The sequence below is a fragment of the Phodopus roborovskii genome, unplaced genomic scaffold, assembly GCF_943737965.1.
Source record: "Phodopus roborovskii unplaced genomic scaffold, PHOROB, whole genome shotgun sequence".
Classification (NCBI taxonomy): domain Eukaryota; kingdom Metazoa; phylum Chordata; class Mammalia; order Rodentia; family Cricetidae; genus Phodopus; species Phodopus roborovskii.
The window spans coordinates 5,295,843-5,317,500 of record NW_026125295.1 but is presented as its reverse complement, the minus strand read 5'-3'; the positions used below and the strand labels follow the sequence as shown (position 1 = coordinate 5,317,500).

Genomic DNA, 21,658 nt, shown 5'->3' with positions numbered 1-21,658 from the left:
GTAGATTTCTGTTCTTATTTAAAGGAAGAGCACTGTTCACAGAGTCCCCTCAGCCCCCTTCCCTTCCCCAAAGCCGACAGCCCCTATTTACTGTGCATCACAAGGGAAGCAATATTTGCAATATTTACTGTATTGGTGTATTATTGTTGCCATAGTGAAATTCTATACTAGATGGATGGACAAAAATGTATTTCTTCCCAGTTCTGCATCTGTGTACAGTGCTGTTTCTAAGTGGCGTCTCTTGGTTTGTAGTTAGCTGTGTGGTTCCTAATGCCATCTCCTGTCCTTCCTCTACCTGCCCACATGGCTTCTTTTTTTACCGTAATAATATTTGAAAGGCACTGTCTTCCACCACGGCTCTCTGATGTCTTGGGATGAAAATACAGATAGGTTCCTTTAGAGGGAATTCTTTATTCCGTCACGATTATGTCTGTCCTTGGCCATTTATTTGTGGCTCAAACTAGTCAATTGTTTTGAAATATGCGTTTTTAAATAGCTTTAACATTTTTTATTTATTTTAAGCGTCTGTATGTATGTCTGTGTTAGGCATTTATATCATATGCATGTAGGAGCCTAAGGAGGCCAGAAGAAGGCACCAGAAGCCTTGGACCTGGAGTTTCAGGCCATTGTGAGATGCCTTGTGGCTTCTGGGAACCAAACACAGGTCCTCCGCAAGAGCAGCAAGTCCTTCAAACCACTCAGCCAAGTCTCCAGCTCCCCAAATAAAAGCTTGTGTGGATGCATGTATGAAATGTGGCTGGGGCAAGTCCATCATGGGCTGGTCTCTACCACATTCCACGTGGGTCTCTCCACCTACAAACACATTCCATTAGTGCCCCTAAATGCCAAAGAGAAAATGGATAAGCCACCCAAGAAGCAGGGAAAGAATCACATTGGCTAAATGGATAGTGTTTCATCCATTAAATGAATGTGATACCTTCTTTGAGTCTGGTATCCATACAGAAGGCATGTGAGAAATGAGTTAGCTGATAGTTAATTGACTGCGGAGACTCTATCTTTAGTCTCTGCCTGTATTTTTTTTTTTTGAATTAATATACACAGTGGGCGATGTGGTGAAGGATTCAAAAATAAATTCTCTGTAGAAATATCCTACCAATTTGATGTCTTAATAATGTATGAAGAGCAAACCCATAATAGTAGTTATTTTCGCTTCAACTTTGGCAAATAAAAGAAGCCTTTAGTTTAAATTAGGCTTGTGTATGTCAGTGGAGAAGTGTGTCAACAAATATAGCTTTATGTAGATGCAATGTAAGACAAAGATAAATGCCAGAGGAGAACTGGCCAGTCCATTTACAAATTAAATGTATATCTTATACCCTGAAGCTAGTATGGAAGGAGTTTAAGAAGACAATAGCCAACTTGGGTTTTATTTCAAATTATGCGTGTGTGTGTGTGTGTGTGTGTGTGTGTGTGTGTGTGTCTGTCTGTCTGTCTGTCTGTCTCTCTGTGGTTACGTGCATATGAGTACAAAGGCTCAAAGAGCCCAGAGGTATAGGTTCTCTGTGGGCCCTGCCTGCCGCTCTTTTAGGGAGGACCCAGAACACAAGGAAAATGGTGTCCGAAACATGCCTGAACTGGGGACTTTATGGCCATATGGTGTAGATGGTGAACATACAATGTGGAGGGGGGGCATATTGGTTTCAGACAGTGTCCAGCCAGGGCTATTAGGTGACCATCCATCCAGTCTGGGGAAGGCCCCCCACAGAGAGGGTTATAATATAAGCCTCTCTTACTCCATTTATTTATTTCCACCAAGAATTTCAACTCCCTGCAGCAGTCGGCTGTGGACAGTATTTTATCTCCCCTTGCTGTAGGAAATGAAGGGATGGAAAGGGAATTGGATTTGTCTGAAAGCTCCTGGAGCCAGCAGGCTCATGGGACCCGCTCAGCTGTCCATTTCTAGGCATTATTTAGCGTCACAGTCACATTTCTAAGGTCAGATTTTGTCTTCCACTCATGGGTGGCGGAGCTGAAGAAAATCTTTACAAAGACTTAAGTCTTGATCCAACCTTAAGAAGGGGGGGGGGGTAACATAACATATGTTTAGAATTAGCCTGAGCTCAAAGCATGTAAAAATATATAGAGATATATGGTTTTATTTTTTTGGTGGGGGTGGGCTTTAAAGAAATGGCATGAGACTAATGTTATAGCTTACAGGTGTTACAGTGCTTGTGCTCTGTTCTCAATGCAGACAAAAAAGAAGAAATGAAAACTAGCCTTAACTTTGTTACTTATAAACATTGTTGACACTGTGGATCATGGAGAAAACTACACCAGCCATGCAGAACTTACCTGTTTCTCAGTGTGAGCATTCAGATGTGAACTGTGGCCAGCAGCCATTAAATAACAGCTCTGTTGTTTGAAAGCAAACTTCTTAACCTGTTAAAACAGTACCTTGTGTCTGAGTCCAGGAAAGAAATTCCTGAAGCTCGTGTGTGTGTGTGTGTGTGTGTGTGTGTGTGTGTGTGTGTGTGTGTGTGCATGTATGTGTGCACGAGTACTCACTCCAGTGTTGCTGGGAAGGGCTTCAGCTCTGCTGTTTCTGGCTTTTGTTGCACTAGAAAGCTCATCCTGGGGTGGTGTATTAGAATGTGTGGTCAAGAACAAGTAAGGTTTGCATTTTTTTAGAGAGAGCATGAAAATTAAAGAGGGAGAGAGGGAGAGAGAGAGAAATAGAGAAAGTGAAGCACAGAGAGACATAGAGAAGCTTATATCATAATTTCTGGGAAATAAAGTTATTCCCTGTTATTTGCTTCACAAAATAATCACAATTGCTTTGTGCATAAATGCATGTGCTGTCTTTTTCTTACTGTAAAGCAATAGTGTGGCTTTGTTTTTCATATATAGCGTTGACAGAGACAGAGCCATCTGAGTATGCCAACGTAGTGGGACAGCATGGGGCATAGTAATAGTTAGATGTTATCCATGTGAGATGCACCAGTTTCGAATTGTGTCTTCACAATTTTAATTTTGATGGTGCTTCTGTAAAGAGTATTGCAGGACTACCTTTAGAAACCTATTAAAGAGGGCTGGAGAGGTTAAGAGCACTGGCTGCTCTTGCAGAGGACCCGGGTTTGGTTCCTGCACCCACATGATGGCTCACAGCTGCTTGTGAGTCTCTTCCAGGGTTTCTGACACTCTCTGCTGACCTCCACAGGGGCCATGCAAGCCCAGGGAGAGAGAGCGGCACACATGCACGCAAAACATTCATACAATAAAAATAAGTAAAGATGCAACATTAATAAAGGAGTAGAGAATGCAGGTGGTATTTTAAAAATTCTTTAAAAAGAAACCAAGCCTGGCAGTGGTGGCACACGCCTTTAATCCCAGCACTCGGGAGGCAGAGGCAGGCAGATCTCTGTGAGGTCGAGGGCAGCCTGGTCTACAGAGCGAGTGCCAAGACAGACTCCAAAGCTACACAGAGAAACCCTGTCTCCAAAAAATAAAATAAAATAAAAATAAATAAACAAACAAACAAATAAATAAATAAAGTAGAAACCAATCAACTTTAGAAGAATTTTTGTTTTAGTGATTCTGTGCCTGCTGTATGTTAGTTTTAAATGTTTTGAGCTGTTTTCCCCCGTCTCTCTATCCTACTCTCTTGCACACTGTGTTATTAGTACTTTTCAGCAAAATTATTTTTTCCTCTCCTTTTATTCCTCTTCTGCGCCTCCTCTTTTTCTCATCATAACGTTTTTTTTTTTTTTTTTTTTCAAGCACCCATTTGCCTGAACATCCTGTACCTCTTGAACCTCTGTCTGGAAACTGATATGACATATGACACTCTCTCCTCTGAAAACAGTATTTGAGCATAAGATTTTACTGGTCATTCTTTGTGGGGGGGGTCTCTGCAAACCCTGGGGCTGGCAGAGTAACCATCCTAATGAGACAAGAATTAAGTTCATCATGGCTCGGTAGTCAGTGTTGGTTTAAAATTCTAAAGTTTGACACTGGACGGATGTAACTAGTATGGTTTTTCCTGCCAGCCGCCTGGTCTTGTCCCACCGCCATGCCAGCCCCAAATAACACACAGAGACTCTGTATTAGATATAATTCTGTTGGCCCGGTTACTTGTTTCTTATCGGCTAGCTCTGCCTTAATTATTAACCCATTTCTGCTGATCTATGTATTTCTCTTCCTGGGGAGCCGGCCGGCATACTGCTTTTTCCCGACTGTCCATCTTGGCTCCTCCTTCCTACTTCCTCTTTCCTCCTTGTCTCCTAGTCCCTCCTATCCTCCTTTCCTATTGGCCAACAGAGCTTTATTATTAACCAGTATGAGAAACATATATACATAATGGCATCTCCCATCAGATGGAGACGTTTATTGTAGCCATGTTTAAGTACAGTACAATTGGATAAAGGTTTCCTGGTGTAGCACAATCCCGTGTGCACAATGAGGTATAATCACAACTCTTCTCAGAGTTCATGTCATTCTCCAGGAAGATGGGTTCTAAAGACAGACCACATATGTTATGTTAAGGGCCCAGGGGGGAGGATCTGATGTGGTTTCGGTCACACAGATGCTGTAGAGGTCATCTGGACTCTTGGCTATCTCTGGTCATGGTTGTAGGAACTTGGGGAATCCCCTAGCCAAACAGATAATGCAAAGGTCACCTAGATAGTTAAGTATCTCCAGTCCTGCTTGTGGGCGCTATGACCTGACCTTACAGAGAGCTCAATGATCACCTCGATGAGTGATTCTCATCCTGTGGAAGGCAGTCAAATGACCCTTCCACTGGGGTTGCCTAAGACCATTGGAAAACACAGATTATTTTTAACATTACTATTCATAACAGGAGCAAAATTACATTTATAAAGTAGCAGCAAAGATAATGCTGTGGTTGGGATCACCCCATCATGAGGAGCTGTATTAAAGTGTCTCAGCACTAGGAAAGTTGAGAACCCCAAATCTAGACTATTAGCCACCTCCAATCCCAGCCTTCTGGGTGGGGAGGGGAGACAGGTTATTCATCTTTTCCCTCAAAAAGACCTCTCTGCTTTGTTTTACATTCCTGGTGCTATGTATGTGTGAGTGTAAGGACCTTTGTGGCCCTCAACGTTTTCACCAGATAGAAAACTCGAGAATGAAATAGAACACGGATAGAAAGCGTGGGCAGAGTGTTGCATGACATTGTGGCGTTTGGGAAACCCGGGCAAGAGTATGTTTGGCTCTGTGTGTAAAGCGATGGTAGAAGCACAGGACAGAGAACTCCAATTCCCTGCTTGGCTAAGGATGCCTTGAACTTATGATTCCCTTGACCATATACATCTAGCTTGTGCAGTTCTGGGGATCAAATCCAGGGCTTTGTGCCTGCCAGGCAAGGACTGCACAGAGCCACACCCACACAGCTCTATTGGCCTCTTTCCTTTCCTTTCCTTTCCTTTCCTTTCCTTTCCTTTCCTTTCCTTTCCTTTCCTTTCCTTTCCTTTCCTTTCCTTTCTTTCTTTTCTCTCTTGGTCTTTGGAGACAGTGTTTCTCTGTCTAGACCTAGCTGTCGTGGAAATAGCTCCTATAGACCAGACTGGCCTTGAACTCACAGAGATCCACCCATCTCTGCCTCCCCACCACCTGGCTATTGGCTACATTTCCTGTTGGAAGATTTTGAGCATTCTCAGGACTAGTTCTCTACAGAAGGTGATTGGAGGGAACACTGTGAAGAGTCGCTAATGTAGAGGCAGGTGCTCTGCTCCTGACACTGTCCTCGGCCCCCAGGCAGGCCCCATCAGCCCCCAGAACAACTCTGCAGAAGCCAACAACCCTCAGAGCAACCCTGAAGACCCCATCAACTCGTAGAGCAAGCCTGTAAGGAAGATCGTGTTCCTCTCTGTAACCATCCACTGCTAGCCAGAATCCAATTTGTTGTTTGTTTATTGAAAGTATTTATTTTATTTTTCTGAGTGTATACAAGTGGTTGCTTGCATGCATGTCTGAGCACCACAAATGCCCTCTGTGCTGGCTGAGGTCAGGGTAGAGGATCATCTGGGACTGGTATTACAGGTGGTTTGTAAGCCATCACATGGATGCTGGAATTGAATAGGAATCTTCTGTAAGAGCAGCCAGCCTTTAACCACTGAGCTGTGTCTGCAGCCCGCGAGTCATTATTTATTTATGGTTATCAGCAGCATCATGCAATCTGAAATGGTGAAAAGGGCTCAGGTGGACAGGTGGAACTGAGATTTGAACCATGGCAGATTGAAGCCTAGGTTGTTCACGTAACTAGAGTATACTTCATTTTCCTGGGCCTTCCCAAAACATAAGTTCCAGTTTAACTGGAATCTTTTTATTATTAAATATTATTTGGAAACAGACTCACATATGCCAGGCTGACCTTGAACTCCCTGTCTCTGTGTGGCTAAGAATGGCCACAAACTCTTAATCCTCCTGCCTCCACCTCTCAACTGCTGGGATCCCAGAAGTGCACCAACATATCTGGTTGATGGGTTTCTGGAGGTGGCATCCAGGACACTGTTCACGCAAATACTCTTCCAATGGAACTACACTTCCAGCCAGTAACTTCTTTGCTTTACAGAAGATGTGGTGGCTGGGAGGGGTGCTCAGGATGGAAGTAGAGGTCTGAGTGGGGTTGGGGCACAAACCCCTGCCTGCTAGGTAAGTCCTCGCTTTATTCTGGAGGTCCATAGGCGACCCTGCACTTTGCTTCCCTCTTTCAAATACCTGTGCTAGCCTGATGGGCATTTTCCTGAGGGCACAGCCAAGAGCTTACCTACAGAAGGAGTCCCATGTTACCAAGAAGAGCTGGTATAAGATCACCCTGGTGTGAGAAGGGGATTACCCCTTCCAGATACACCTCTGCTCAATAGTGTGTGCCCCCCAAAGTTCATGAAGGTCATGTAAGCTTCTTCAGTGGATTTTAATAACATAGAGCTTTGTTCTCTCTCTCCCTCTCTCCCTCCCTCCTACCTGCCTCCTGCCCTCCCTCCTCCCCTCTCCTCCCCTCCCCCCTCATCCCTCATCTCTCAGGTATGGAAAAATTGTATCCACGAAGGCAATTCTTGACAAGAATACGAATCAATGCAAAGGTAGGTGTGAACTCATTCTACTGTGAGCTCCCCTGGTCTGTGCCCTTTGGTCGACGGTGCCTCCAGTGCAGAGGTCCAGGTGCACAGTGAGTGCAGCCTTGCAGCTGATGGCAAGCCCGTGTGATGTTGTGGGTGCTTTGATGGGTTGTATTTCTGGTAATGCTGCTCATTAATTTTTTTCATTAACAAACAAAATGAAAATCGCAAATCAGAACAAGTATCAAATTGCTTCAACAGAAACCTGATTTAACTTCTAACAACTTGGAGTTGGTCTGATTTGGATGATACTATCAATGATACAAATTGATTTCCTATGTAAAGATGAGGTGTGCTGGAGAAAATTGTCCCGGGCAAATCAGGCTTTAATGTATCTGTTCTTCAGAGCTCTTGCAGAGATTTGTTGACTGGAAATGAATTTAATGATGGACCAATTGTATCTATGCTTTGGTTATAAATATTCACGACATTTCGGGATATTATTAAGTCAGGGCTTTTCTCCCTTCTCCCTGATGGACATATTTCAGAAATCATTGGACAGTGGCAGTGGCCTGTGTTTCTTCATGTCTGAATTCCCACACAATGTTTAAAGGTTACATTAAATTATTTGTGTCATCTGTACAGCCACTGCTACATCAGTTGGTTCTGACTGGGAACTTAGAATGCTTCTTGTCACATATATTATATCTCGCCCTTCATCCAGTATTCATTATGATACTGGAATCAAGCACGGCGTGTAAGCCAAGGGCATTCACGTACTCTTAAATGTACCCTGGGTGATTCGTTTCAATAGCTCTTCAAAGAAAGTGATACTCGTCGGTGATCAGTTCATAAGTACATCCAGGACAACACCAGCCTCTTAAGTTCTGTCCATGCATAGTTGAAAACAAACTAATCCTAAAATGAGCAAGCATGGAAGCTTACCTGTATTCAGAGCACCTGGAAGGCAGAGTCAGGGGATCAATCATCCCAGTAAGCATGAAGAAACACCATGCCTTAAACTAGCTGGACCTGTGAGCTATGGAGTCAGCTATAGATGCTGCCTCCGTAAACACAGGAAGACAGCCAAGACACACACCTCTGGAGTCCAAATGCATGCACACGCGTGAACATGGCCCCCCCCCACAATACATGTGAATCCTGATGACTTTGGGAGGACCATCGCTGACTGCCCTGGGAGAGTGGGAAGTAGAGCCCAGGACCAGAAGTAGCTGCACAATACTATGGGGGAGAACATCCCTTCATTGAGAATGGATATTATAAAAGCAAGCAGGAAAGGAATGGCCCGGAAGGCCAGATGTTCAGGAGAAGATTTTCAGACTTAAAAATTGTATGGACCCTGGCACAGGGGCACAGAGTTTAGGAGACTTAATTGTATCTGTTGGATCTTAGTAATTAGGAGCACTTGTTACTTTTGTACAGGACCTGAATTCAATTCCCAGCATCAACAGTGTCTTACAACTGTAACTCCAGTGCCAGAGTCTGGCCTGCATGGGCATTGGCCATATGCAGTGCACATATATACATACATACACACGCATACATACATAATGCACATACATATATGCAGGTAAAATACTCAAACACATAAAATAAAAGATAATTTAAAAATTAAAACAAAGTAATATTGTATCCTGGAAGCATCGTAGGCCTCTTATTATTATTGTTAGTTATTTGGGACAATTATCGTGATTCTGTATGTATTTCAGAAAATATGTTTTAGAAAAATGAGTGGAACTGAATTACTTATTAAGGAGTAGGCATTATCTCTCTATATCTATCATCTATATATCAATATGTTATCAATCTATAATTCAGGTGGAGGAAATGTGGAAGTCACCACCTTGGTTCCGAATTACTGTTGATGAGGGTTTCTGTTCTTATTATCACCCATGGGGTTACTGTGAGAGTTTTCAAAGGTGCTTATCAGTAGACATGATTAGGGAGAACAATTATTGAAAATTGCTAACAATGGCCAAAGAAAGCGATGGAGGAGTCTGGAGGAGACAAGAGCTGGTCAAGGCACATGGGCTTGATTGGCCAAGCACTAATAGGAATGTGGGGGATTACCAGAGTGCCCCAAAAGGAAAACAAGGAAAAATCCAGAAAAAGACCTAACTGTAGCAAGTCTTTCCCTGTCCCGCCAGCCAGCTCCCAAATAAGCACAAGAATATTTCTTGTTAATTATTAAGCTTAGCCTGATAGCTTACACTTGTTCCTGACTAGCTCTTCTGACTTAAGCCAACCGATTTCTTTGAATCTCTGTGCTCTCAAATGGCTCGGTTACCTTTACTTTAAAATGCCCATGCTGCTTGCCCTGGGTCCTGGCATCCCCTCCCTTCTCCTTCCCAGTGTCCGGTGTGCCTGAAAATCCTGCCTCGCTGTTGGCCATTCACCTCTTTCTTAAAACCAATCAGAACAACACATCTTCAGCGTGTACAAAAAGATGATTGCACAAAACCTCATGTAGACAGTTCTCTGGAGAAATAATGAGATGAATACCAGAGGTCTATAACCCCTGGTAGAGAGAGGGGGCTCTTATGTAATGGGAGAGGCTAAATATAGGTGGGAGGGAGACCCTCCTCACAGGTCCTGTGGTAGGAGGGGTGAGGGAGAAATAACAACTAAAACTTGAGGCCTCACCGGTTAAGCGCACCTGATGCTCCTGCCCAGCAGACCTGGGCTTTTCTCTTCTCCCTCAGCACCAAATTGTTTAGCTGTGCACAATAGGCTGTGACTCCAGCTGCGGGGGGTTCTGATGCCCTCCTCTGCCCTCCGTGAACACTTGCACACATATGCACACACCCAGAGGCACAGACCCACATATCCCTAAACATAACTAAGAACACATCTCGAAACTGCACACTTGAGAGGGTTATAAAGAGGAATAGTAGCCACAGGACAGGTTCGGCAGTCATGAGGAACAGGAAGAGAGACAGTCATTTCCAGAGATGGTTTAGAAGCACTTAAGTAGCAGCAGTAGCAAGCAGGCCATCTGCTGCCCGGTAATGTAAATGCGTCCATCCCGCCCTCACAGTACTGTCTTCAGTTAGCCACGCCTTCTACCAGAGTCCTCGTGCAAAGAGCAGTGAAGGGGGTAACTTCGCTATTGTGACACTCGAAGCATTTTCTCAAACGCTCTATTCAAAACCATCCTCGCAAGTCTGACCTTTGTTCCTCTATGTTAATAAAAATACAGAAAATACGAAAACTTCTGAGGTACGTAAACTGCTATAATGGAAAATCATGAGGGCTGCAATGTCAAACCATGGGGAATGCTTATGATATGAAGGCGAGTCGATATAAGAAGAATGTAAAATTATGTATGTAATTTATATGAGGAGGTGTCAACACTGAGAGGCTGTGGTTATGACTTCCGTGGAGTCTTTCTGCTAGGATATAATTGTCTCTCAGCCGACCAGCTCTGTGGCTTAGGCTCAATCCCTCCACCTCACTGAATCCTGCCTGTGATGACAGGAAGGACTCGTGCATAGGATGCTGTGGTGGCAGATTTACATACAGAGACACTCCACATACTTTATATGATGTCACATAGAAGTCTAACACCTTTTATCTTATTTATTTGTGTGAATGCTGTACATGTATGTGTGTCCATGTGCACAGGGGTACATTTCTTGATTGTTCTCCATCTTATTTTTCATTCAGGACTCTCGCCAAACCTCTAGCTCACTGGTTTAGATAGACTGCTGGCCAGCAAGCCGCAGGGACTCTCCAGTCTCTGCCTCTCCTGAGCTGGGACTACAGGTCTGATAACTTTTACATAGGTTCTGGGAACTTGAACTCAGCTCCTCTTATTTGTATGGGAGTCAATGTACCTACTGACCATCTTCCCTGCCCAGGAGACTGGCAATAGTTTTTGTTTGCTGCTTGTGTATTTGTACATTGTGTGTATATGCATGTTTGCATGTATGTGGATACATGTATATGCACACACATGTCCACATGTGTGTGCATGTTTAAAGAGGCCCAAATTTGATGCCAGAGATTGTCCTTAATTGTACTCCACTTTATTCACTAAGGTGAGGTCTCTCCATCGAATACACAGCTTGTCTATCTGGTTAGTTTTCTCCGAGGAAACACTGTCTCCTCTTTCCTAGTGCTAGAACTAGTGACGGGTCACCACTCCAGCTTCCGAGCTCTGAGGATCTGCACTCAGGTTCTGACATTTGGATGGCGAGTTTTTTACCCACCAAGTCCAAGGCTAGCATTATGAAGGAAAACACATATAATTGCGGTAGTGTAGGAGCACAGCTGATACTGCTTTTTTAACATTTCTTTACATTTATTTTCTGGCATTTTTCAAGAGAGAGTAAATACAGCTCCCAGAACAACTCAGTTGATTTCAATTTTTGATTCCATTTCGTTTTATATATGTGTATGGGTGTGTGTTTGGGCCCCATGTCTGTGTATGCAGTACCCACTGATACCAGAAGAGGGCATCGGGTCCTCTGGGACTGGAGTTACAGTGGTTTGTGTGTTTGCATGTGGGTGGTGAGACTAGAATCCATATTCGAAACCATTGAGCCATCTCCCGAGCCCAGAGCTAGTTTGAATTTCGGTTGTTAGGTGACACCTCAGAAACGTGTGGCTATACGTTATGTGTTTTGTCGGATGATTTCAGGTGTAATTGAATTTGAAATTGTTACCGTTCGTTGCTGTTACCGTTTGTTGCCTTGAACAATAAGCAGAAGTGGAGTTCTCCACAGCCTCTTCCTTAAGGCAGGAGATGGAAGTGTGGGAGGTGTCTGGGTTTCGTTTTTAAGCTATTAAGATCATGGAGGCTGTCATTAGAGGACACAGATTGGATTTAGTCTTCACTGAGACACTTGCTTGTCAGTTATTTACAACCTCCTCTCTAGCTGGAGGCTAGGCAATCCTAACAGACCTCTCAGGAGACAAGGACTTACTCATTTCTGTTTTTTAGAAGATGTAGCCGGTTTTCCCCAAATGGTCACACAGGCTGAATGTCCTCATGGTTTGAAAGGCTGGAAACGTGCGTTTCTTATTCTTCTCCACAATGCACACAGAGAGAGGCCTCAGTTGGCCTCCGTGTATCAGCCCACAGGCTTGACTCTTCCTTAACCTCTAGAAGAGGATTTTTTCTCTTAGGTGCTTATTTTCTTTAGCATCCCACCTGCTCCCTGGTAATAGTCAGGCAGGGACGAACATATACTGTTCTTCTAGAAGGACCATCCAGAACTCTGTAAGCGTCTCCCGATTTTAGGCTTCTTTTTTTTTTTCCCCCTGTGTGGTGTCTCAAAGAGTTTCCACTCCATGCAATACATAAAAATAAAACAAAACAGTCAGCCTGGGCCCCAAGTGACTGGAAGTTGCTGAACAAAGCAAGCCATGGCTCCAGATGGGGAGTAATCACGAACAGACCACACTTCATTCAGACAATCAGACATGCGGACGAAGGGACATTGTTCACATCTGAAGATTTGTTCTGTGTCTGGCTTGTGTTTGTTTGTTTTTTTTTTTTTTCTTCCTTCATTTATTCTTTTTACGTTCTAAAGTATTTTGTTCTTCCCCATGAGTTTTTCTCCTGGGCCCAGTATATTTGCTAATTTAAAAGTTTTCAATGAAAGACGCTACTCAGCATGAGCTATGAGTCTTTAATGGCTTGAATTGTCTGCACCCCGCCCTGTGTTTCCCTTTCCCTTATTCCCTCCCATTAGTTTCTGGCAGACATTGTGTTTCGAGCCTTGGGAATGAGTAACGCACCTTCCATGAGAGTCCCCAGGCCTCACTGCCATGTGTACAACAGTGGTTAGAGTGTACCAACCACACTCAGAGTGGAAAACACTTCCCGGCTACAGGCCAACTGAGCTCTATTTGTGGAAGCTTTTGCTGCCTTTGACAGTTCACTGGATCCTTAAGAATCCAAAGCTGAGGGCTCTGGAGTTACGCTGACTCAGCAGTTAACCAGTACCAGCTCAAGTTTGATCCCCAGCACCTACATGGTAGCTCACGACTCTAACTCCAGTTCTAGGCGGATCCAACATCCTATTTTGGCCCCTATGGCACTGCATACATGGGATGCAAATGTGTACATGCAGGCTAAGTACCCATATACATAAACATATAAAAGGAAATCACAGTTGAGGGTAGTATGCAGAAGTTGTGAAATAATCCACAAGAGATGTCATGTGTCACTTATGAGTAACATCAGACAACTGGAGAGGATGTGCTCCTACCCGCTGTACTACTTCATGTGAGAGCAGGGAGCCATCTGGACTATTCTAGAGAGAGGGGTGTTGTTAGGAGCAGTTTTCCCACCAGCCTGGCCCCACCGCCACACCAGCCCCAAATAACAGGCAGAGACGCTGGATTAGATATAAAGCTGTTGATCGGTTACTAGCATCTCTTATTGGCTAGCTCTGTCTTAAATGTTAACCCATTTCTATTGATCTAAGTATTTACACATGGTCTTATCTTACCGGAGAGAGGGCCGGAGTTCTGCTCTCTCCGTCCTACATGTTGAATCTCCTTCCTACGTCTTCCTCTCTCCTCCTTGTCTCCTAGTCCCGCCCATCCTGCCTTCCTATTGGCCAACAGTGATTCATTCATTAACCAATATGAGAAACACATTTACAGAGTGACATCTCCCATCAGGGTGTGGTCTTGCTATTGGATCCATGAAGCAGTTCATGGCCATGTTTATGTACACACCTATGCACATGACTATATATATTTTTGTCAGGTATATATGTAAGTGGTGTATTCTTACCTCGTACATATTCTTATGACTGACCCTCCAGAAAGACCCATGCAAACAAGACTTTCCCCTTTCCACTTCCGTCTTCCTCAAGCCACGCCTAAAGGAATGTGGCCCCCATTACAGGCAAGACCTGTGCATTTGGGCATTTCCTTCCGTCACTTCACCCTCTTAGTTTTTGAGTCAGGGATTCTCAGTGAACTTGGACCTTTCATTTACTAGATTGTCTGGCCACCGAGTACTAGGGATTCTCTGTCTCTGCCTTGCCCAGTGCTGGAATTATAGACGTCTCCTGCTACACCTGTATTCTGTTCCTTGGAGTGTTAGGGATCTGGGCTCAGGTTTCCATGCTTGTGTAGGAAATATTTTATCTCCGGAGCCATCTCACTACCCCACGTTTATATATTTATTTTATTTTTGAGACAGGCTCTCATCATACATCCCTTGATGGCCTACAATGCACAAAGATCTGCCTGCCTTCCAAGGTTTATCTATCTTTAAAGTCTTTTTAGGTGACTAGAAATGAAGTCATACTTTTGTTGAGTTTAGAATTAGCCAATTTCCTTTTCATTTCTGTCATAGTTGTTAACGGGGCTTGTTTGTATAGCACAAGGGGGAGCTGCAGAGTCTCGTGCTAAGTCCCATGAACCTGAAGGGAGGGTGTGGCTTAGTTTGTCATGCTAGGCACAGTCAGAAGAGAATTGGAGGTAGCCTCTGCCTCTGCACCGGCCCCAGTGACACTGATATGCACAGAACAGGGGTGCTCCTGTGCGTGCACGTGGGGCGATTCAATTCAGGCAGGTATCACGGCTACCCTGAGGCCCTCCACCAAAACAGCTCAAGCACAGGGAGGTGGCTGACAGCGTGCTGTGGGGAGTTTTTCTCAAGTGCCTTTTATTTTCTGAAATCAGCATGAGCAGAAATAAATGTTCTGTGAAATGTATGAGTCTGAGGAATTGCATTTCGAGAGGACCAGGTACCTCTACCAGGTGGGCTCACAGTCTACTGAGCAAGAAGCTCATGAAAGAAAATGGTCTGAAAAAGCACACTAATTCAATTTTCAAATAATGTTATTAGATTGCAAAAAGTATATGTAAATAAATTGAGAAAGGCCAAACAGTTTTGCTTTAGATAAATACCTTTCTCTGTGTGGTAGCAGATGTGTGACACATCCTCAGAATTTCTCTTGTGACTAACTCATCTACTGTGACATTAATCTCACATTTTATCACAGCTAGTGTGCACGTGTAACAGGTTGTCTTCACTGGGCATTGATGCCAGCTTTGATCTTTATTTCCAAAAGGTTAGTTCATGTAGGGACGTCGGTGTCTCTGGTCAGGCCATCACATTTACTCTGCATTGCTCTGTGGGTTTTGTTTACATAGACATGGCCAACCTTTTGACATTTCAAGACCATGTTGTCATCTACAGAATCCATACACAAGAAACATGCAAACAAGGTACCAAAAAAAAAAAAAAAAAAAAAAAAAAAAAAGAAAGAAAGAAAAAAAAAAAAACAGAGAAACTGACAGTGCTTTAAGTAGGTTTATAATTTTGTACTGGGTCACTTTCATAGATACTCTGGGGACACACAGCCTGCAGGCCATGGGATGGACTCACCTGTATGGAGTTCCCAAGTTGACAATTGTGCTATGATAATTCTTCAACGAGATAACCAAATGCCGTTCTCCTGCCCAAAGTCATAGTTATGGATATTCAATTCCCAGTACCAGGGCACTACACATTTATTATTATTATTATTATTATTATTATTATTATTATTATTTCAATGTTAACTCTAGAATGTTCTGAAATACACAAGTGAGGTAGGTTCTCATGTTTTGGGGAGACATATGCTTGCTCCATTGTTTGTACCGACTGCTACATACATATTAGGCAAAAGTAATAAGATAATAGCCATAAACATTAACAAGCAACATTAGCGTGTTAAGCATAAATTTGTATGTGACAGAATTTAATACTGTTTCCCACTTCCCAGTGCTTTTGTACATGGAAAGATTAGTCAAGTTTTTATAATTATAGTGGAATATTATAGTTTAAAAGCAGGTTATTAGAATTACATTGTCTGTTTGCTTTGGAGACACGGTTTCTCTGTGTAACAGTCTTTGTTGTTCTGGATCTTGCTTTGTAGACCAGGTTGTCCTTGAAATCACCGAGATCCACCTGTTTCTGCTGGGATTAAATGTGTGTCCCACCATGCTCAAGGAGTCATGTTATCTTTACTCATAATCATAAGATGATTTTTGATTTTTAAAAATTATTGTGTATATGGGTGTGGGTACAAGCAGGGCTACATACATAACTTTGTGCTGAGTTTGTGACATTTATCTAGCTCATAGTAATCTCCAGTGTGTTGTGAGACTTCATATTCCCAGAGTGTTGAGTCCACCAGGCGATTCCAGGAGGTTTCTTTAATCCTAGAGCCTTACTTTGCCACATGGATCATCTGATGTCATATCAATGGAAACCCCAAGTGTAGTCGGACATAAGCTCCACAGTCCTATGCCAAGGGTGCCAAAGGCATACTGACAAATGTATCTCACCAAACTAATCTTGAAAAGTAGTCACTTATAACTCAGAAAATTTATTACTTTGAGGTTATCCCTTTTTCCAGTTTGAGTATCCATCTTTATTCATCCATAATCTTATAAATACACGAGAGAGTCTAGATAAGAACCTATGCTTGAAATAATAAGCAAAATCTGATTGTGTACTGTGCAAAGATACAGTGCATATGTGTCTGTAAATTTATCAAAACATGTCAGCATTGGGGCTGGAGCAATACCTCTGCGCTGTGGTGCCCACTGCTCTTGCTGATGACCAAGGTTTGGCTCCCAGCGCACACACAGAGGCTCATGACTAGTAACTCCAGCTTTCTAAGTGATCCCACACCCTCACGTGACCTCCGTGGCATCCTGCACACATGTAGTGCTGCATACATACACTAAGACACGCTCATCTGAAGAAAGCAAACAATCAGATACAGTTATAAAGCATCTCAGTATTCAGTGCCATGTAAGTAAGAAAAGTTCCAAATATAAAGGAGGATACTTTCAAGCATAAAGAGGGATCATAGTTCCACGGTAAAGTGCTTTGATGGCACAAACAAACAAGGGGCAGGTCCCATCCCCAGCAATGTGTGGAAATTTAAAAATAAAATGATGCACTTCCAAGACTTCTCAGCTGACACCTACAGCAAGGAAATAGGCAAGTAATAATATTAAATTTTCTTGGATAAGTTATTTAGTATTTCTGAACATATTTCTTTTTCCTCAACTGTCAGATGAACCTGTCCCTACTACAAAACAAAATCGACAAGTGCTCGGAGTCACCGTGTGTTAAGGGGTCGGTGTATAGGCGGAGTGAACACTCCTTGGGTTCGGTCTTGGTGTTCTGCTCGTGGTAACTGTGCCATAGGTTACCTGTGACACAGGGAACATAATGCGGTTCTGAGTTTGTGTTAGGTGTAGAAGCCACATGCGTCTTCGGCTTTGCTAATAGCTAAAAGAGAAATGTTTGAAGGATGTTTCTTTCCTATATTGTGGGGTTGGCTATGTGATCCCGCAGCCCGTCAGCTTGATACCTGTGAGGAAAAGCACATTCCCTCGCAATGGCAGGTGGTGGAATTTATTCTGATTGAACTGGATAGGTCCCGGAATGGAAATATTTCTTTGTTGGCCCTCTGTGATCCTGATCAGTCTGCAGTGTTGTTTTCCAAGTTCAAAGGTACAGAGAAGAAAAAAGCCTTAAGAGTTTTGCTTTGTTGTTATGTCTGTCCATGGTGAAGCAGAGAACATTTAGGACAGGCTCCAAAGTCACCTGGTCTGATGTTTGCCTTACCTGCATTAACTTATTTGTTAGTCTCATCGCTATTGAGCCTGTTATTTTCCTGCCATTTAGTTTAGATGTAAGAACTCTGCAGTGTGAATGAGGAAAATTAATGTGCACAGCAAAACAGACAAAAATAGAAACCTGTAAAATTGTAAACAGACACTGAAGCATGAATATCTCATTTGTCATCATTTAACAAGTGGCTATTAGCCAGCTGGACCGATTGTTTATCTATAAAATATTGTGGATAAAGCATTTGTGGACCCTGTTCACAGGATCATTACAAACATCCATGTGCTTTTCACCTGTATTGGGGAAGAAGAGAAAGCTGCAAAGCTTATTCAACTTCTAATTCTGCTAGGGAAAAGGCAATCCATTTTATTTTGTTAGTTATTAACGTATCGTGCATTTGTGCGATCATGGTGGATATGTGTGTTGTATATGTGTATGTGCGAGTGTGCATGCATGTGTTTGGGCCTGTATATGTGTGTGCGTGTGTGTGTGTGCGTGCGTGTGTGTGTGTGTGTGTGTGTGTGTGTGTGTGTGTGTGTGTGTGCATGTACGGAGGCTCAAGAATGATTTGGTGAGTCTTTCCCTCAGTCTTCGCTTTCTTGCCTTGTGACAGTGTCTCTCGCTGACCTTGGCACTATGCTGGAAACAGCAAGCAGCAATGATCCTTCTTCCCCTGCCTTCTGTATTGCTGGGGTTGCAAGCACAAGCCACTTCCAGCATTTTACATGGGTGTTGGGGATTAAAACCCAGGCTGTAATGTTTGAACAGCATGTGCTCTTACCCTCTGAGCCATCTCCCTGTATTCCCAATTCAGTTTGATTGAATTGGTAAGCATCCAAAAAGACCTGCTACCCATTCTGCTGATGTCACCCCTGACTGGGAAGGCAGAGTAGTCCCTGAAGATGCTGTAGAAACTTCTCTGTGGTATCTTCAGTGAGACTCTGATCCCTAATAAACAATTAATTCCCAGAGCTGCCAACCACAGCTGTGCATACTTTGAGAAGTTGCCCTGTGTAGGGGAAATCCAGAGCCCAGAACAAAAGATTTCTGGGACACCGTCAGCAGAGAAGACAGTGGACAGAGTCCAGACTGCCGTGAAAGGCAGCCACAACTGAGTTGTAAACAGTGAAGTCAAATGGCCGCATTTGGTGACAAGTCCCAAGACACCTGGGAAAGAAGGCTATTGGGAGTTCTTTTGTTAAAGTAGATTGAAAAAAAAAATAACAGATGAGGTAAAATATAGAAGACCCCACCCAGAATATAGTGTAGAAACAATGTGACTAATGTGGCTGGAGAGATGGCTCAGTGGTTATGAGTGTGTACTGCTCATGTAAAAGATCCAAGTTGAGTTCCCACAATCTGTATCTGGTGACTCATAATAGCTTTTAACTCCAACTCCAGGGGACTTAGCATCATCTTCTGTCCTTTATGAGATAGTACCTACTCATACATGGTACTTCACACACACACACACACATACACACACACACACACACAATAAATAAATCTTAAAACTATAATGAGACTTAAAATTTTCAAAGATTCTCATGAATCAAGATCAGAAAATCTCTACTTTTGTGTTTAAGGCATAAAGAAATTCTGGGAAGAACTGTATTCTTTCGTAGGGACAGGAGTGATTACATTGAGGCTTTAGCGGGAGGAACCCTGGTCAGTCTAAGGTCTTCCCACCTTCCTTTCTCCAGCTGTTTTACTCTTTATTGTTCTGTGGCCCTGGGGATTGCACCTAGAACCATACTTCTGTGGCAAAACATTTTCCCACTCATACCCATTCCATCCTCTCTTGTTTTTCTAAATAAATGAGACTTACACCAAGTGGAATGTAGATATACGTGCATACATAACTCATTTATAATGATATTGTTTAAAATTAATACGTATAGATTCATTTGGGTTTGTCATGGTGTAGACCACAAGTGGGAGATATTTGTATTTTTATTCTAAGACAAGTTTTATTATATTTATTTTAATATTTGCCTTAAAGTTTCTATATTAGCTTAATGAATATAACTCTCAAACAGAATTCCAGGCAAGAATCCCTACACCTCTTCCTGATGAGGCTTCCGCTGTGGGGTGTACCCCAGAGAAGTCCTGAGGAAGTTTTCCTGCCTTAGGTTGCTGTCAGGCTCCCCGTGTTCTTCTTTTGGAGAAACTATCTAAGGCAGCAATAATGAGTTTGTATTGCATATGCCATAACTACATAGAAGCTTGCTTCTGGGGTTGGGTCCAGCATTCAAATGCATTGGCTACTCTATAGAGGAGCTGAGTTCAGACCCCAGGACCCATATAGCAAGCTGGGTGTCTCACAATTCCTGCAACTCCAGTGCCAAGAGATCCAATGTCTTCTACTGACCTGCACTTGAGTTCACATGCACACACGTGCACACACTTCTTTTGAAAAGAATCTGGCAGAAGCATGACTGGTGTGTGATGTATGCGTGAAATGTGTGTGAAAATTAAACTTTCCACCCTGTGCCATCTGTTATTCCCATTAATATGAAGAGTTAATGTCTCTTAGATACATCTTCATGGGATTTTCAGTCCTTATTATCTCATGACCTTTAAAGGTTCCTCTTTAAAGCCCAGGCTTTGGCTGTTGCTTTTTAGGGAGAATTTCAAAATCATATAAAATATATCTGTCCAGATATGGCTCCAGCTTATGGGTGACCTTCTGCAGACAATGGCAAGCAAGTATTCTGGGTTAATTGGTAAAAATAAAAGAGACATGGAAAACTAAGGGATGGTCTTACATCTCAGGAAGTTTTGTGATACTTCCACCATTCCAAAATCTTTTGAAACCTCAAGAACTAGCTCCAATTGCATAGTTGTCTACCAACTCTTTTATTTTGAGTTTACTCCTTCATTATCTAAGGCATAGGAGATAGAGTTTTCACAGTACCATCCGTCAGTGGGACCAGCCAACCATCCCAGTGGTAAAATATGTGAAATAGATAACACCATCCAGGATCCTGGATTAAAATAAAGAGTAGGAAAAAATTATGAGGAAGAAGAGGAGGATGCATTCTGCCAAATAAACAGGAATCAGGAAAGAAGGAGGAAGAAGAGGGGATGAGGAAGAGAGGGGAGGAGAAGATCAAGAGGAGGAGGAGGAAAAGAGGAAGAGGAACTGAATTGTAATGGCACAGGTCAGGAACGGAATCCTCATTTTGTTTTCCCATGGGAGAAGCCATGCTTCACCATGTGAGTGCAGCATTCATTTGTGATGAGATGTGTTGCCTTTTACATGTGATAAGCATTGGCTATGGTGGCAGAGGATATATGAATGTGAACATGCTGTGTAACTTGGTCCCCATCAAGGTTGCCATTCATAACACTCGAATAATGCATCAGAAAGCAACTGTGTCTGGGTGAGGGCTATCATTTGGCTGTGCAACTAGTGTTTCTTTAAAACCAGCCTGCGTGGTCCCCTGATGTATCACTGAAGGCCGGTTGTATGCGATTTCCTGGTGAGTTCTGAACGAACAGATGTTCCCCCTACATATGGTGCAGATCAAAGAAAGGACACCATAAAGCCCGAGCCTCGTGAACCAATGAGTTCACTGATGTCACTCATAGGAGTATTGATGGCTCAAGGGCTTCTGTGTCGCCGCAAGCTCCAGCCCAGCATGGGTGATGACTCACTGAAGGGGAATTAAGAGTGATCCCTGCACAACTTGTAGGCAGCTCCACCAGAAAGTCTTTGCTGGGTTAACTTTCCAACCTCTCTGAGCTGTGTAAGTGTCCTTAGTTTTCTGACTCTCAGGAGCCATCCCCAGGGGTTCAGGGGGGGTGTCTTCCAGTTGGAAGGAAATAGCTGTGTATCACCTGTGTACCTGGAACTTGTCATGGGCATCCAACGTCAAATACCTGAATAATGCTTAACGTCCCCTTTAATGTGATAGGAAACACAATCAGACATGCTGTGCAATATGTCAAACTTTTATGGTGTAAATGCAAGTTTATGTCTGCCAAACTC

At 43.1% G+C, this 21,658-nt stretch overlaps 1 protein-coding gene across 12 annotated transcripts in view; it reads left to right on the top strand.

The window, feature by feature from the left end:
• The window catches only part of Rbms3 (RNA binding motif single stranded interacting protein 3), a 1,220,120-nt gene that overhangs the window by 772,147 nt on the left and 426,315 nt on the right, over nucleotides 1-21,658 (top strand). For all 12 annotated transcript variants that reach the window (XM_051202110.1, XM_051202071.1, XM_051202118.1 and 9 more), the window contains one exon: nucleotides 7,006-7,064. In XM_051202110.1, the coding sequence (XP_051058067.1) occupies nucleotides 7,006-7,064 (59 nt within the window). The remainder of the gene's footprint in view (nucleotides 1-7,005; nucleotides 7,065-21,658) is intronic.